Genomic DNA, 13,807 nt, shown 5'->3' with positions numbered 1-13,807 from the left:
ACGAGGCAGAATTTAAGTCATTGGTTAATATGCATGACTGAATGCATGACGCGTAGAACGTAATCATCTTCTTTTTGAAGTAACGTCTGTATTATATAAGATAAGATAAGATTGTAGGCCTACACGTTATTTCTCTCACACCCGATCAATCTGAAAATTTTCACCGTTATTTCTTGTACCAGACAAAACAAAAATCAATATAAAAAAATAGTCATTTAGTTAATTGGTAATTATCTTTTCTATTTGACATCATTTAATTTATGTTGACTGTGTTCAATTGCGAGTTCTCTTGAATCTTTGGGCTGACCAGTGTACGTTATTTTGATCAACATAGATAGGCCTATATCTATTATATATATATATCATGGGCGTAGCCAGGGGGGGGGGTTCCCACCCCCCGAAATGAAATCCCCCCCCCCCGCAGGTTTGGGAGATAGGAATTAAGTGACTGATTTTTTGCTTTGATTTATTTTAGGTGAGATTTTAATACCAAACCATCACTTTCCTCAGCACAGCCAAGGGTTTTTGAGTTTAAAACCCCTTATCAGGGGGTTTTGAAATTAAAACCCCCTACCAGAGGTTTTGAGTTTAAAACCCCCTACCATGGGGTTTTGAGTTTAAAACCCCCCTACAAAGGGTTTTAGCAGTTAAATCCCCCTGTTCTATAAAACAAAACCAAGAAAAAAAAATGCAAATGACAATCCCTAAACTCCAAAAGTTACAGTTAAGGAAGATTTTGATTTTAAAACCTCCTCCAAAATTTACGATAAACCCCCTCTTCAATATAAAAAAAGTAAATTACACACTCAAAATTTTGAAGGGGTTTTGTGTTTAACCCCCCCCCCCCCCTTCCTTTTTCAGTAGGGTTTGAAGCCAAAAAATACCTCTTCAATATAAAAAAAGCTAATTACGCACTCAAAATGTTATGAGCGTAGCTAAATTTGTTTTGACTCAGTTTTGAGTTTTAGACCCTCTTCAGAGGGGTTTGAAGGTAAAAAAATACCTCTTTAATATTAAAAACAAAGCAAATTATACACTCAAAATTCTATGAATGTAATCAAAGGGGTTTCGAGTATAAACTCTCCTTCAGTGGATTTTGAAGCTAAAAAATACCTTTTCAATATAAAAAAAAAAAAAGAAAATTACACACTCCAAAATCTATGAGCGTAGCCAAAGGGATTTTGAGTTTAAACCCTACGCCAGCGGGGTTTGATGTTAAAAAATACATCTTCAATGTAAAAAAAAAAAAAGCAAATTACGCACTCAAAATACTATGAGCGTTGCCAAAAGGGGTTTTGAGTTTAAAACCCTCTTCAGAGGGGTTTGATGCTAAAAAATACCACTTCAATATAAAAAAAAAAGCAAATTATACACTCAAAATTCTATGAATGTAATCAAAGGGGTTTCGAGTATAAACTCTCCTTCAGTGGATTTTGAAGCTAAAAAATACCTTTTCAATATAAAAAAAAAAAGAAAATTACACACTCCAAAATCTATGAGCGTAGCCAAAGGGATTTTGAGTTTAAACCCTACGCCAGCGGGGTTTGATGTTAAAAAATACATCTTCAATGTAAAAAAAAAAAAGCAAATTACGCACTCAAAATACTATGAGCGTTGCCAAAAGGGGTTTTGAGTTTAAAACCCCCTTCAGAGGGGTTTGATGCTAAAAAATTCCACTTCAATACAAAAAAAAAGCAAATTACACACTAAAAATATTTGAGTGTAGCCAAGCCAATTGTAGGTTTTGAGTTTAAGCTCCTCTCCTACAGATTTTTTTTTTTTTTAAGTTTAAAACCCCCCAGGTGGTTTTGAGTTTTGAGTTTAAAATTCCCTTACAGAGCGTTTTCATGTTATTATAAGTTGGTTTCTGTAAATATATCTACTTAGTCTCTAGTTAGAATGATATCCTTACTTGTGTTTCTTTTCGGTTTATACCCTAAAGATCTGAGATGAACTCCAATTGGTAGCATGGCTGGAAGGATTAGTCCTCCCCGTAGAGTCTTGACAAGAAACTCTGCTGTTAGGCATAGTGCCTTTAAGCTCCCATTCAGGTCAAGTGACTCTGCAGACAAACTATCCCGCAGCTATCGGAGCTGCGGACACTCTTGCAAGAGATGCGCCACTGTCTCCACCGACTCTCCACAGTGTCGGCAACGGGCATCAAAATTTATTTATTAATATATCTAAATGTAGAAATGGGATGGATAACCGACTTTGAAGACAATTTTTGTTTTCAACCCACACACAGGCGAATGGAATAACGTATCCAAACAGCCCGTTGGTAAAACAAAAATAGAATGGAAGCTTATAATTGGTTAATAAATGAGTTTAATAAACGAAAAGTCAATGATGTCAGAGCCTCGTTTTCGCTTTGTTCCCCTGGCAATCAAATCATTAAATAAGAACAATCTGGTATAAACTTTGTCACATGTAAATTATGAGTGAGTCTGGTGTGAATGTACACTTTGGTTTCTTATAGTTATAATGTTTTTTGTTTGGTGTAATGCACAAATTGTAAGACAAATTTCCTTACGGATAATAAAGATTATTATTATTATTATTATTATTATTATGTTAGAAATGAACGAGTAGTCATTCTCTGGCGCTGCCAGGGTCGAGTTTCGCTAAAGAGAAACAAAATTCATCGTAGTCCCTTTAACAGTTTCCACTGAGGAATTTTCTGGTGATGTGGCAGGTCTGCAGCAGTACCGCCCTCTGACAGGCAACGAAGATGTTCCTAGGAATGTTAAGGGCCTTGAAGGTGTCTGTGAGGTCAGTTGTTATTATCCCCTCGGTTGATATAACAATGGGGTATATTGTTATTTTGGACAATTTCCATAGACGCTTAATCTCCAAGCCTAGGTTCCCATATTTTCTTTGTTTTTCTATCTCAGTTTTTCGTAAATTATGAGACAGTGGTACGGCGATATCGATAATGATAGCGGTTTTTTCTTTTTTATCGATGAACAGCAGATCCGGGCGATTGAAATCTACCGTTTTGTCGGTCAGAATAGGCCTATCCCAGTACAGCAGATATTCAGTAGACTCGAGAACCTCTTGCGGAGAGTATTTATAATAAGGAGGAGTGTCCTTATCGATCAATTTGTACGTCAAAGCCAGGTGTTGGTGTATTAACTTTGCAACTTGGTAGGGTATAATTTGTTAAATTCCAGGGAGAGTTTTTGCCTATAACCTTATTATATTATTATTATGAAGGAGATAGATGAGAAGAATAGAAAAAGATAGTGAAGGTCTATTCAATGTGGATGAAGGTCTATTCAATGTGGATGAAGATCTATTAATGTGGATGAAGGTCTATTCAACGTCGATGAGGTCTATTTAATATGGATGATAGTTTTAGACTAAATAAACATGTCAAACATTTATTAACTGCCTTTAATGTATTGAAAAAAAAAACATAGCCCAATTATTGTTTTTTTTAAAGGAATAATAATAATATAACTTAACTTAATCATCGCAAAAGGTAATTAGATTTACAATTCAGCATTTTGGACAAAATGTGTACAATAATCATCACTAGAAACATTTTAGTAATACAAAAAAATTATAAAGTATATTCAATCAACAATTATGGTGAAACATTTGAGCATAGTAGGCCTATTATGGTAAATATCAGAAGTATTTTTTTTTTACAAAGCTTATATCCACACACTCTGTCTAGTTTGTTCACGTTATTTCTCCTACACCCAATCTGGGATTAAGCTGAAATTTCGCATCATTATTTTTTTTACCTGACAAAACAAGAATCAATTTAAAAATATAGCCCATTAATTAATTAACTATTGGTAATATTTCATATAAGCTCATAAGCTGTGTGGAAGTCATCTATAATTGTACCTGTGCCAAAGGTTTCCAAACCGAAGGAAATGAATGACTATAGACCTGTTTCACTTACTTCCATTGTGTCTAAATGTTTAGAAAAATTGGTTAAAATGTTTCTTCTGAATGATCTTTGTAATAAGTTAGACCCTTTACAATTTGCTTACCAAAAGGGTAAAGGTGTAGACGATGCCATCCTAAATATTTTAAACTGTGTCTACAAACATCTGGACTTACCGAACACTTATGTAAGATTGCTCTTTATGGATTTCTCATCAGCTTTTAACACTATACAACTTCATTTACTCATTGAAAAGATGAAAGCGTTGCAGATTAGTCCATACTTAATACTATGGGCTAATGAATTTTTGACCCAGAGAGCTCAGAGGGTTAGGGTAAACAATGTTATATCTAATGAACGCATAGTTAACACAGGGGCGCCCCAGGGGGCTGTAACATCGCCATTGTGGTTCATTTTGTACACCAATGATTTTCAATCCGATAGTTCTTGTTGCTCCTTCACAAAATTCGCTGATGATGCGGCTCTTCTTGCCCTGCTCTCAGAGAGCTCAGACGTAAATGAGTATTTCAAAGAACTAGAACACATTGAGGAATACTGTAAAGATAATTTTTTATTATTAAATGTAAAAAAAACCAAAGAAATGATAATCGATTTTCGTAGGGACATGAAGGGAAATGATATTGTTTCTGTAGCTGGAGAGACTATTGAAATTGTGCAAACCTTTAAATACCTTGGTACTATCCTAGACAATAAACTAAATTTTACTGCAAATACTGATTATATCAGCAAAAAAGGGCAGCAAAGATTACGACTACTAAGAAAACTGTCCTCGTTTAATGTTAGCGAAAAGGCCTTGGCTATGTTTTATCACGCTCACATCTGCAATATTTTAAGTTTCAATATCACTGCCTGGTATGGCAATCTGAGCATTAAAAATAGGAATAAACTTTATAGAATCCTAAATGCTGCTGGCAAAATCATTGGCAAAAAACAAACCCCATTTGGTCAGTTGTTTGAGACAAACATCTATAAAAAAGCTAACAAGATCCTCGAAATAAAGAATCACCCTTTGTGTCAGGATTTTGTGATTTTACCATCACAAAAGAGATACAAGACACCGATAGCAAAGACAAACAGACACAAACACTCTTTTGTTCCCCTGGCAATCAAATCATTAAATAAGAACAATCTGATATAAACTTTGTCACATGTAAATTATGAGTGAGTCTGGTGTGAATGTACACTTTGGTTTCTTATAGTTATAATGTTTTTTGTTTGGTGTAATGCACAAATTGTAAGACAAATTTCCTTACGGATAATAAAGATTATTATTATTATTATTATTATTATATAAGATTTGAAAACATTTTTTAAAATACTTTTAAGCAAAAAAAAACAACAACGATAAATCCTTTTCACAACTTATAGAGCGATTGTCCACACACCCATTTTTTTAAGAGAAAAGATCATAGTTAAGTGAATGTATTCAAATGATTGGCCATTGAATATTGACTCCGCAGAATTTAGGTCATTGGTTAATATGTATGACTGAAAAAAATGAATGCATTACGCGTAGGACGTAATCAACTTCTTTTTTGAAGTAACGTCTGTATTATATAATTTAAGATAAGACCATAGACTTATATATTATTTAGGCCTAGTATATATAAGTCTATGGATAAGACTTAAAAGATGGTGCGAAAATTGTTTCTGAATTTGAATTTTTAAACTCTTAGTAATACCTATATACGGAAATACCCGAAGACGTTTAGCCCACGCAAGATAAATATTTTCTTGATCTCTAGACAAATTTAAATTTATTTCATTTTATTTTTACCTTGACACATTTTAACGGTCAAACTAGAGTTTTCCTAATGTGGCCAATAGCAGAATTCTTTTCCCAACGAAATACAACAACTGTCAAATCTCTAGAAAAATCGATAGAGCCATTTTTGAGAATCGCGTCCACCCACCCAATTGGTAGTGAACCATGCTGAGAATTACTCCCTTAGAGCACGGAAGATGAAGCAATTTCCTGTTAGTTTCCATTGAGATAATGTTTCAAAAATCCTAGATCGAAATAATTCATGTTGATTTAAATCATCTTATGTACATTTAAATAGATTGATTACCTAGATTTTTCTAGATTATGTATCTAAAAATCGCAAAATAATAATTATGAGACGAGAGTACTCTTATTTTTGATGTTCAATAGGGTTTGTTGCTGAACATAAAATTTATATATGTGTCAGACGCGAATAGCCCAATTTTTAGTAAAAGAAATTACAAAAAGTCAATTCTCTATAGAAGAAGTTACGAAGGCTATATAAAATACAACCACAGACCTATATATACTACAATAAATATAGGTTTTTGATTGCTAGTTATGACGCGAATAGCCCAATTTTTAGTAAAAGAAATTACAAAAAGTCAATTCTCTATAGAAGAAGTTACGAAGGCTATATAAAATACAACCACAGACCTATATATACTACAATAAATATAGGTTTTTGATTGCTAGTTATGATTTATTTAGGTAGGTGCTGTTTTACTATTACATACCAAGTATTAGAGTTTAGAAAAACCCAAGTTTGTTTCTTGAGCAACGCTATTAGCTAACACCTCATATCATCTATCCATTAGTATATTTAGATCTATAATCTAATTCTAGTCTAGATCTATATATAAAAATCGAATAGATCTAGTAATAGTATAGATTCTATCTTGAGACTAGATTGCCGAGTCTAGCCTATGCTATGCCTATAGTCAGTTTTTATAAGAAAAAAAGTCTAGATATTAATAAAGACTAAAGTTTTTTAATTATTAGATTATTAGAATTTTTAATTAGATATAGACTATTATAGACATAAGACATAGATCTAATAATACTGTAATACGTTTACTATACTCCTATACTTAATCTACTAAACTAGAGATCTATAGATCTATCTATAATATAGTCAATCTAGATCTATACAATATTCATTATAATACTTCTACTTATAATGACTTATTTAAAAAGTTAGTACTTAGACTTAGATCGATTATAGTTTATTAATAGATTTACTTTTCAATGCCTAGACCTAAGAATAAAATTGCGAATGATGTCTATAATGACTGTTTATTTTTTTATAATAATAGGCCTATTTTTTTAAGTACAAAGTTTTATGGAAGAGGCAATATATTAGTTGTTTGAAGTTTGTAACTTCTTAAATTCAGGCTAAAAATATCGAAACCTACATTTTTACTCTCATTTCTAAATAGTCATAAGAGATGGACTGACTCATAGTGTAGCTTGTGTACATCTGCAAAAACACAAACTCAGTTAGACTTTCAAAACTATTAAAAGAAAAACTTAGTGATTATTTTTACTGTATAATTCTATTATTATTCCTTTTTAGAATTAGGATATAAACAAAAATTTGTCATATGACTTTATCTAACAGAAAAAAAAATTAAACTTACATCTATTTATGCGGTTATTTATAGATACCCAGTAATATAAAATATATTGAACTAACACGTACATTCATCATAATGCAGCCATGCGATTTTTCGTTTATAAACATAGCATTATTTAGGACCAATATTTTATAAAGGCTGCTTGGAGAAATCAGGTATACCCATTAGGAGAAAAACGACCCCTTTACTCAAGAAAAATTTAAGAAACTAGAACAGACACAAAATAAACAGTGACATTCATAACAAAATAATATTCAAATTGATTAGAGTAACACCCTTTTAAGTAATCATTTAAAGTTTAAAATCACTACAATTTTTTTCAACAATTACTTTGTGTATTAAATTGTGTATCGGAAAATGCCGGGTACATGAAATAAGCTAGTCCCAAAAAAACAACATAGATCTTGGGTAAAATACTCATAAAATAAATAAATAAAAAAAGCGACTTCCGGCCCAATACTTTGTAATCAAAGAAACGAAACGGACTAGTCCAACAAACTAATTTCGGTCAAACTAGAGTGTTTCTAATGTAGTATACGAGCTAGTAATTCTTTTATCAATGATATACATCGACTGTCAGTTCTAGCGAAATCAGTTTTTAGAGCCGTTTTCGAGATCCGCTTCCAGGTTTCTCAAACAAGAAGGTTCGATGAATGTCTGAATTGAATAGAGGTTTTGTGAAAAGGTTTTAAATAAAAACACGCTTTAGTTGACATTTTTTGAAAAAAGTTTCAATTTTGAAAATTCTTTATTAGCACGCATGAGAAATATGATAGAAAGCGTACTTTTACATGGAGGTAATCTTCATATGGTCTAATGTACACCTCATCCTCTTTACTTAAGTTTAAAGGGAAAACTACAGAGCCCGTAGACTCATTTTCCTCTATAACATAAATATAGTGGCAATTGTGTTCTTCTTCATTCTTAGATTTCACATAAATATTAAATTCCATCTCTTCATCGTTATCAATATCCAACTTCAAGCTAAACAAGTACAAGCCACTGCAGGGCACAGAAAACGTTCCAGTGTCTACATCGAAATGTTTTCCGTCATTAGTAATTACATCGTTAAAGCAGGTAAAATTCTTTGCAGCTCTTAAATTCAGGGTACGGTCACTTTCAACTTCTACATGAAAGCTGACACACTCATCTGTTAAAAACACAAGTAAAAAATTAGAATAAAATTTGTGAAAACTACTGTCTAACAAGTGCACCTTGTAGTTTAAAAAAAAATTAATTTAGTACCTACCTAGTTGGCCACACAGTGAAAACTCTGTTATGATATTTATGATTTTTCTATTTATAATCATTCTTAAATTCAATTTTTGTTTTTTTAGAACATGTAATAAACATGTATTCCCGCACTCGACTCAATTATTTCGTTGTATTCAATTACAGTGGAATACATAAATGGACGTACCTAAACTTTTTGCACACTGTTTTATGTAAACATCATTAGCTGGAATTTTTATATAAGTACCGTGCTTGAATATGCACAGCTCACTGATTGGGTTATACATTTTGCTTCTTTCGTTTTGATGCGAGCCGTTTTAGCGCGAGCTGTTATAACGATAAATTATGAAACACGGAACTTTTTATGTAATGACTCTTACTATCGAGGCTTTCTGCAAACTGCTCCAAACTACCGACTCCAAGAACTGCACAACTCCGGGCTCCAAAATAAAATAACACTTTAATGTACACAATAAATGACAGCAAATACTGTACAATTGGCAACACGTAACATTGACTACACACAGTACTTTCAGTGCGTAGAGTGACAATGAGCGATCTTAGGGCTAAGCTAGATCCAAAAACAGAAATGTTGACAATATGCAGCCAGAGCCCGCCTTAGATAATAGGAGGCCCTGAATGAATAAAAAAAACCCCGCAATTTATTGAAATCCTAGTGTATTCCAACAGTAACATTGGGCTGAAGTCTCGCTGTTTCTTCTCTAAAAAGTTTTTATTTGTCCCATTAATCGGAGGCGACAGCCTAGTTTGCCTATGCCTACGGCGGCCCTGATGCAGCCCTAGATTGTTCCGCTGACAGTAGGCAACTTACACCTAAGCAACCAATGGCCCAACCATTATCTGTGTTAATCGTTTTCACTTTTACAACTTCGACATTTTGTGTACTTAGTCATTTCAATGGTAGAAATTGCAAATTTGCAATGGCTAGTACGTTTTACATTATTTGTGTTTTATCTTTATGTATGTACAGTTTGAAGCTCAAGAGATTTAATAAAAAAAAGTTTTTATAGAACCTTAATAAATGTACTTAGTTATGCTATTACCTAATTTCATACCACCAAACCCAAATTGTACATCTGACCGAACCAAACCGAACCTAAACCATACTAGTTATCTAACCGCCCCCGAACCATATTCGTTATCGAACTGAATCGAACTCGAACTTTAATCTAACCTAACCGAAACGAACTTAATACGATGGGTTTGATTCCCCTCTCTAAATTGAGACATCAAAATAATAATGCAACAAGTATAAATCTTAAATCAATTGGACAAAAATAATGTTGTTTTTTTAATAACAAAAAAAAAAAAGGTTTGAACACAAGTTCACATACAAGACGTACTAAAATCACATGTTGTTATATCCCTGACCCCTCGTTGACGTTTAAGATGCGCACTATCGCACTGTTCAAAACGAGGGATTGACTACAAGTTGATACAAGCAAGAGACTTGAGATCTGGCTGAGGTGATCAGCAAGTGCTAGGAGTCTGAGCTATCTGGAACAAAGAGGCATCCTACTTGCTACCAAAGAACTGGATTAAGGACTCTGAATTACATTCGAAAGTGTGTCGGTGGTCGGTATTAGAGTTTGGATATGAAAAGAATATGTCCGTATGTTTTGTAACTGTTACAAAACACATCTTTTTTTATTGCGTAACTTAGATCAATAACAAAATGTAATGCAAATATATGTTGCGCCAAATAGTCTTTCGCTAAAACGGCTGCACCAAAACAGCTTCTACAAAGCGTAATGTTTCGCACTGGAAAGACTCCTTTCAATAATGAAGCATTAAAAGAAATGAACAGAATAAGAAATTAGAACTACTATCAGCCTCATTATGGAAGAATAGATTTAGTAAAAAGTTACTTTTTAAAACGTTTTTTTTTTTTCAGAAATGAATATTACTACATCTTATCGCAAAATTAAAGCACTTACTCATTTCCGCAATCTTTTCTGAGAGTCTATTAATCTGAAATGAAACAATATTCATCTTGACAAATATCTAAACCAAAAGCTAAATTTATTTTTCAATTAGTAGAAATAAATCTTGAATCAGCAAATAGAAAATGTCCTTTTTTTTTAATTTTTTTTTTACTTTTTATACTTAAGCTCCCCTTTTGCTAGATAAAACTAAATTAATAAACACTATTTGATTATTTGGTTAATTTTCTGACAGTCAGAGAGACAGACAGTAAAAGTGTTACTAGAGCTCAAGGGCCAAAGCATGTGTGTATGTTTGTCGTGGAAGGCTAAAGCGGGTCTTTACAAATCAGGCCAAAAGTCTATGTCGGAGTAATTACAATGCCCAGGGTGAAAAAATTAACAAAAAAAAAATGTTTCAGAAAAAAAATGAGAGAAGGAAAGAAGAAGAGAGAGGATGTAAAAAAAAAAATAAAGGAGGGGTTGTTAAGGCAATAATCAAGTAAACAATATCAAGACCGTGAACAAACCAACGGGCGTAGCCGATGTGTACTACAAGCTATATATATATATATATATATATATATATATATATATATATATACATATACATTTATATATATATATTTAAAAACATTGCGTTAGTATTCTAAAGAAGCGTTTCCTTGTTACGCCACCACATTTCAGCTTTCCAAAAAAGATTGCTTTTGGCATATGTTCGTCCCCCTTAACGGGATGCGTGCCCTGCCCAGTGTGACTGTCGGACTCTAAGAAGCTCATGCCAGGGTTTTACCGAGGTTTAAACCAAAAGAGTCGGCAGCGTACGCAAATTCATTGACTTGCGAGCTCGATATCATATTCTGTGTAAGCAAGTAAGGCGTAGAGAAGCTGTGTTATGACCATTTCCTTTGTTTTGGTACGGGGCAGTAGACACCGAAGCTTGAACACATGGTAATAATTCACCAGCAAAATAACAACAAAGTAAAAGCTACCAACACGCCTCTACGCACACGGTAATTGGTAAAGCACTTAAAACACAATAAATAATCATGCATCGGCTAAATTAATTTCATTATTTCTCTTCCATAGTTTCATAATAAATCAATCTACAATAAGATGGTGTGCAAATGTTTCATTAGACCAATTGATTCACTAAAACCTGTTCTTGTTTGCAAAGAAATGTCTTAGTGCAGGGTGCTCTGAGAAAAAGACACAAACGGTGTGAAGTTTTTTTCCCGTTGAATTCACGAAAAGTTTCATTCATAAAACATTCTAGCCAAAATTAATTTTTCGATAAGGCACCACTAGGTACAAAATTTGCATTGTGAGAAAATAGTGAATTTTTCAATAATGAAATCAGGATACGCACGTATTTCTTTTGTCCGCTTGTTATATTGAGATACATACTGTGCAAATAGAGCCCATTGTTTGTGTAATATAGTCTAAACTACTGTCTGTTTCGTCTTTGTTCCAATTGTTCGTGAAGACAGATGTGGCGAGATGGGTGTGTTGCGAAGTTAGGCGGGACATTTTGAACATTGACTCTAAGGTTGCATGCCTGTGATATACCTTGTATCAGAAAGATGACGTTTTTTATTGTTGTTTTTTTTTGATATCTCTATGGGCTAACTTCGCTTAGCACTGCTTGGACAAAAAAAAATAACGTTTTCATTAAGTGCAGTTTACGTAGGGACAGGTTGAGCTAGTTGGGGGGGGGGGGCGATGTCTGTGAGTTGTGTGTTTGTTATTGTGAGGGAACAAGCACTTTAAAAAAAATTAAATAGAGAGGGACGTGGGTGGGATCTATTTCAGTTAGTTTTTAGCTTTAAAATCATTACGTATTTTTATTGCTGTTTTCTTTTCTAGTTTTTAAAGACAAAGTTATTGATTGATTGCATTCAATTTAGACCTACTTTTTCTTCATAATAATCTTTAAAACTTATTTCTTGCTCATCCATGGTCGTCATCAATGTTGTGGCCAACACTGAACTATCAGACACTTCATTCTTTGAAGAATCACTGCTCGTAGATCTAAATGCTTGACAGAAGCTATGTAATTCTTGCAATTGGTTTGTTGTTGATTTCCATTCGACTTGTTCTAAAAATAAGTCAATCGTAGATTGCAATGTATCCTCAGTATCATCTGTCTGATTTCTAGTTTTCTCTTCCCGATCCTTACGATTTTCTTCCATAATCTGAGCAGATTTTCCTTGGTTATTTAATGTAATCTTTTCTACAGAGCTACACAACTCAGATATTTTGCTATTATTTTCATTAACTTGACTTGATAATGCATCATAAAGAGATGATAAATTACATAAACTTTCAGTGGTTTTTGAGATTTCTAATTTCATTTCATTAACTTCAAAAACTGTATTACTCTCTTTTTGTTCTTGCTGAGAAGCAGTTATCACCCTTTCATTAATGTTTTGAGATAAGGATTCAGTTTCTTTTTGTAGATTTGACATAAAACTGCTAGCAGCATGAAGTTCTTCTATTATTTGTTCATATTTCTTGGCGTTTGTCTTGTCCATTTCCTCTTGTGCCTTTAAAGTACTTTCGTTTTGGTTTCTTTCTTGTTCTTTAAGCCTTTGATTCAAAATTTTAATTTTTTTAGAATTTGATGTAACAGAGTTCTCTATGCTCTCGAACCTAAGCATCAGTTTACTTAGTTCTCTATCGCCTGCAATATAAAAATTATTTAATTTTAAATAATTTGATAAAAACATAGTTAAATGTACACAAAGTCATAAGCTTAACATTAAGAGAATACTGTTTGTGCACAACATTATATTTTTTTTTTAAACTTATACATTTTAGAAACAAAACTTTCCTAAAGATGTAGATTTTTAAGATAAATTTTAAGCACAGTAGTTTCCACTGTACCCACGGCATAATTACCGTAAATCCTATTGGCATTGTTAAAGGCATAAAAATTAAAATAAAAAAAAACAACAACAATCGATTACCTTTGAAATTCAATTCTACACAGTTAAAAATTAAAGATTTATCCTGCATGTTTTCCTATATGTTGTACACCAGAAGTAAAACATTGCATACTATTTATAGATAATTAGCTATGGTAAAATCCAACATAAACAATTCTATAGATATGCATATCCTTTTACTCTATATGAATTTTCAATCTGTTATAGTGTTTAAAGTATTATTTTATTCAGGTGTTGTTCCTTTTCAGTAAAATATTTTCTAAATAAATAAAAAAATTTAACGTGTGATTATGTTCTTACTTAGCCGGTCCAAAAATCAGGCGCGCGAAAATTATTGTAAGCTGTACAAAACTAATTCA

General features: G+C 32.8%; 1 protein-coding gene across 4 annotated transcripts in view; it reads right to left on the bottom strand.

Annotated features, from left to right (window-relative positions):
- Positions 1-3,378: 3,378 nt before the first annotated feature.
- The window catches only part of LOC106058893 (putative leucine-rich repeat-containing protein DDB_G0290503), a 31,204-nt gene continuing 20,775 nt past the window's right edge, over positions 3,379-13,807 (bottom strand). For all 4 annotated transcript variants that reach the window (XM_056019762.1, XM_056019778.1, XM_056019770.1 and 1 more), the window contains 3 exons: positions 12,414-13,183; positions 10,516-10,549; positions 3,379-8,474 (listed from right to left, as the gene is read on the bottom strand). In XM_056019762.1, the coding sequence (XP_055875737.1) occupies positions 8,056-8,474; positions 10,516-10,549; positions 12,414-13,183 (1,223 nt within the window). In that variant the 3' untranslated portion in view covers positions 3,379-8,055. The remainder of the gene's footprint in view (positions 8,475-10,515; positions 10,550-12,413; positions 13,184-13,807) is intronic.

This window comes from Biomphalaria glabrata, chromosome 1 (assembly GCF_947242115.1).
Source record: "Biomphalaria glabrata chromosome 1, xgBioGlab47.1, whole genome shotgun sequence".
In the NCBI taxonomy this organism is placed as follows: Eukaryota; Metazoa; Mollusca; class Gastropoda; family Planorbidae; genus Biomphalaria; species Biomphalaria glabrata.
Note: the sequence above shows the minus strand (reverse complement) of the source record. Positions and strands in the feature narration are given on the sequence as shown.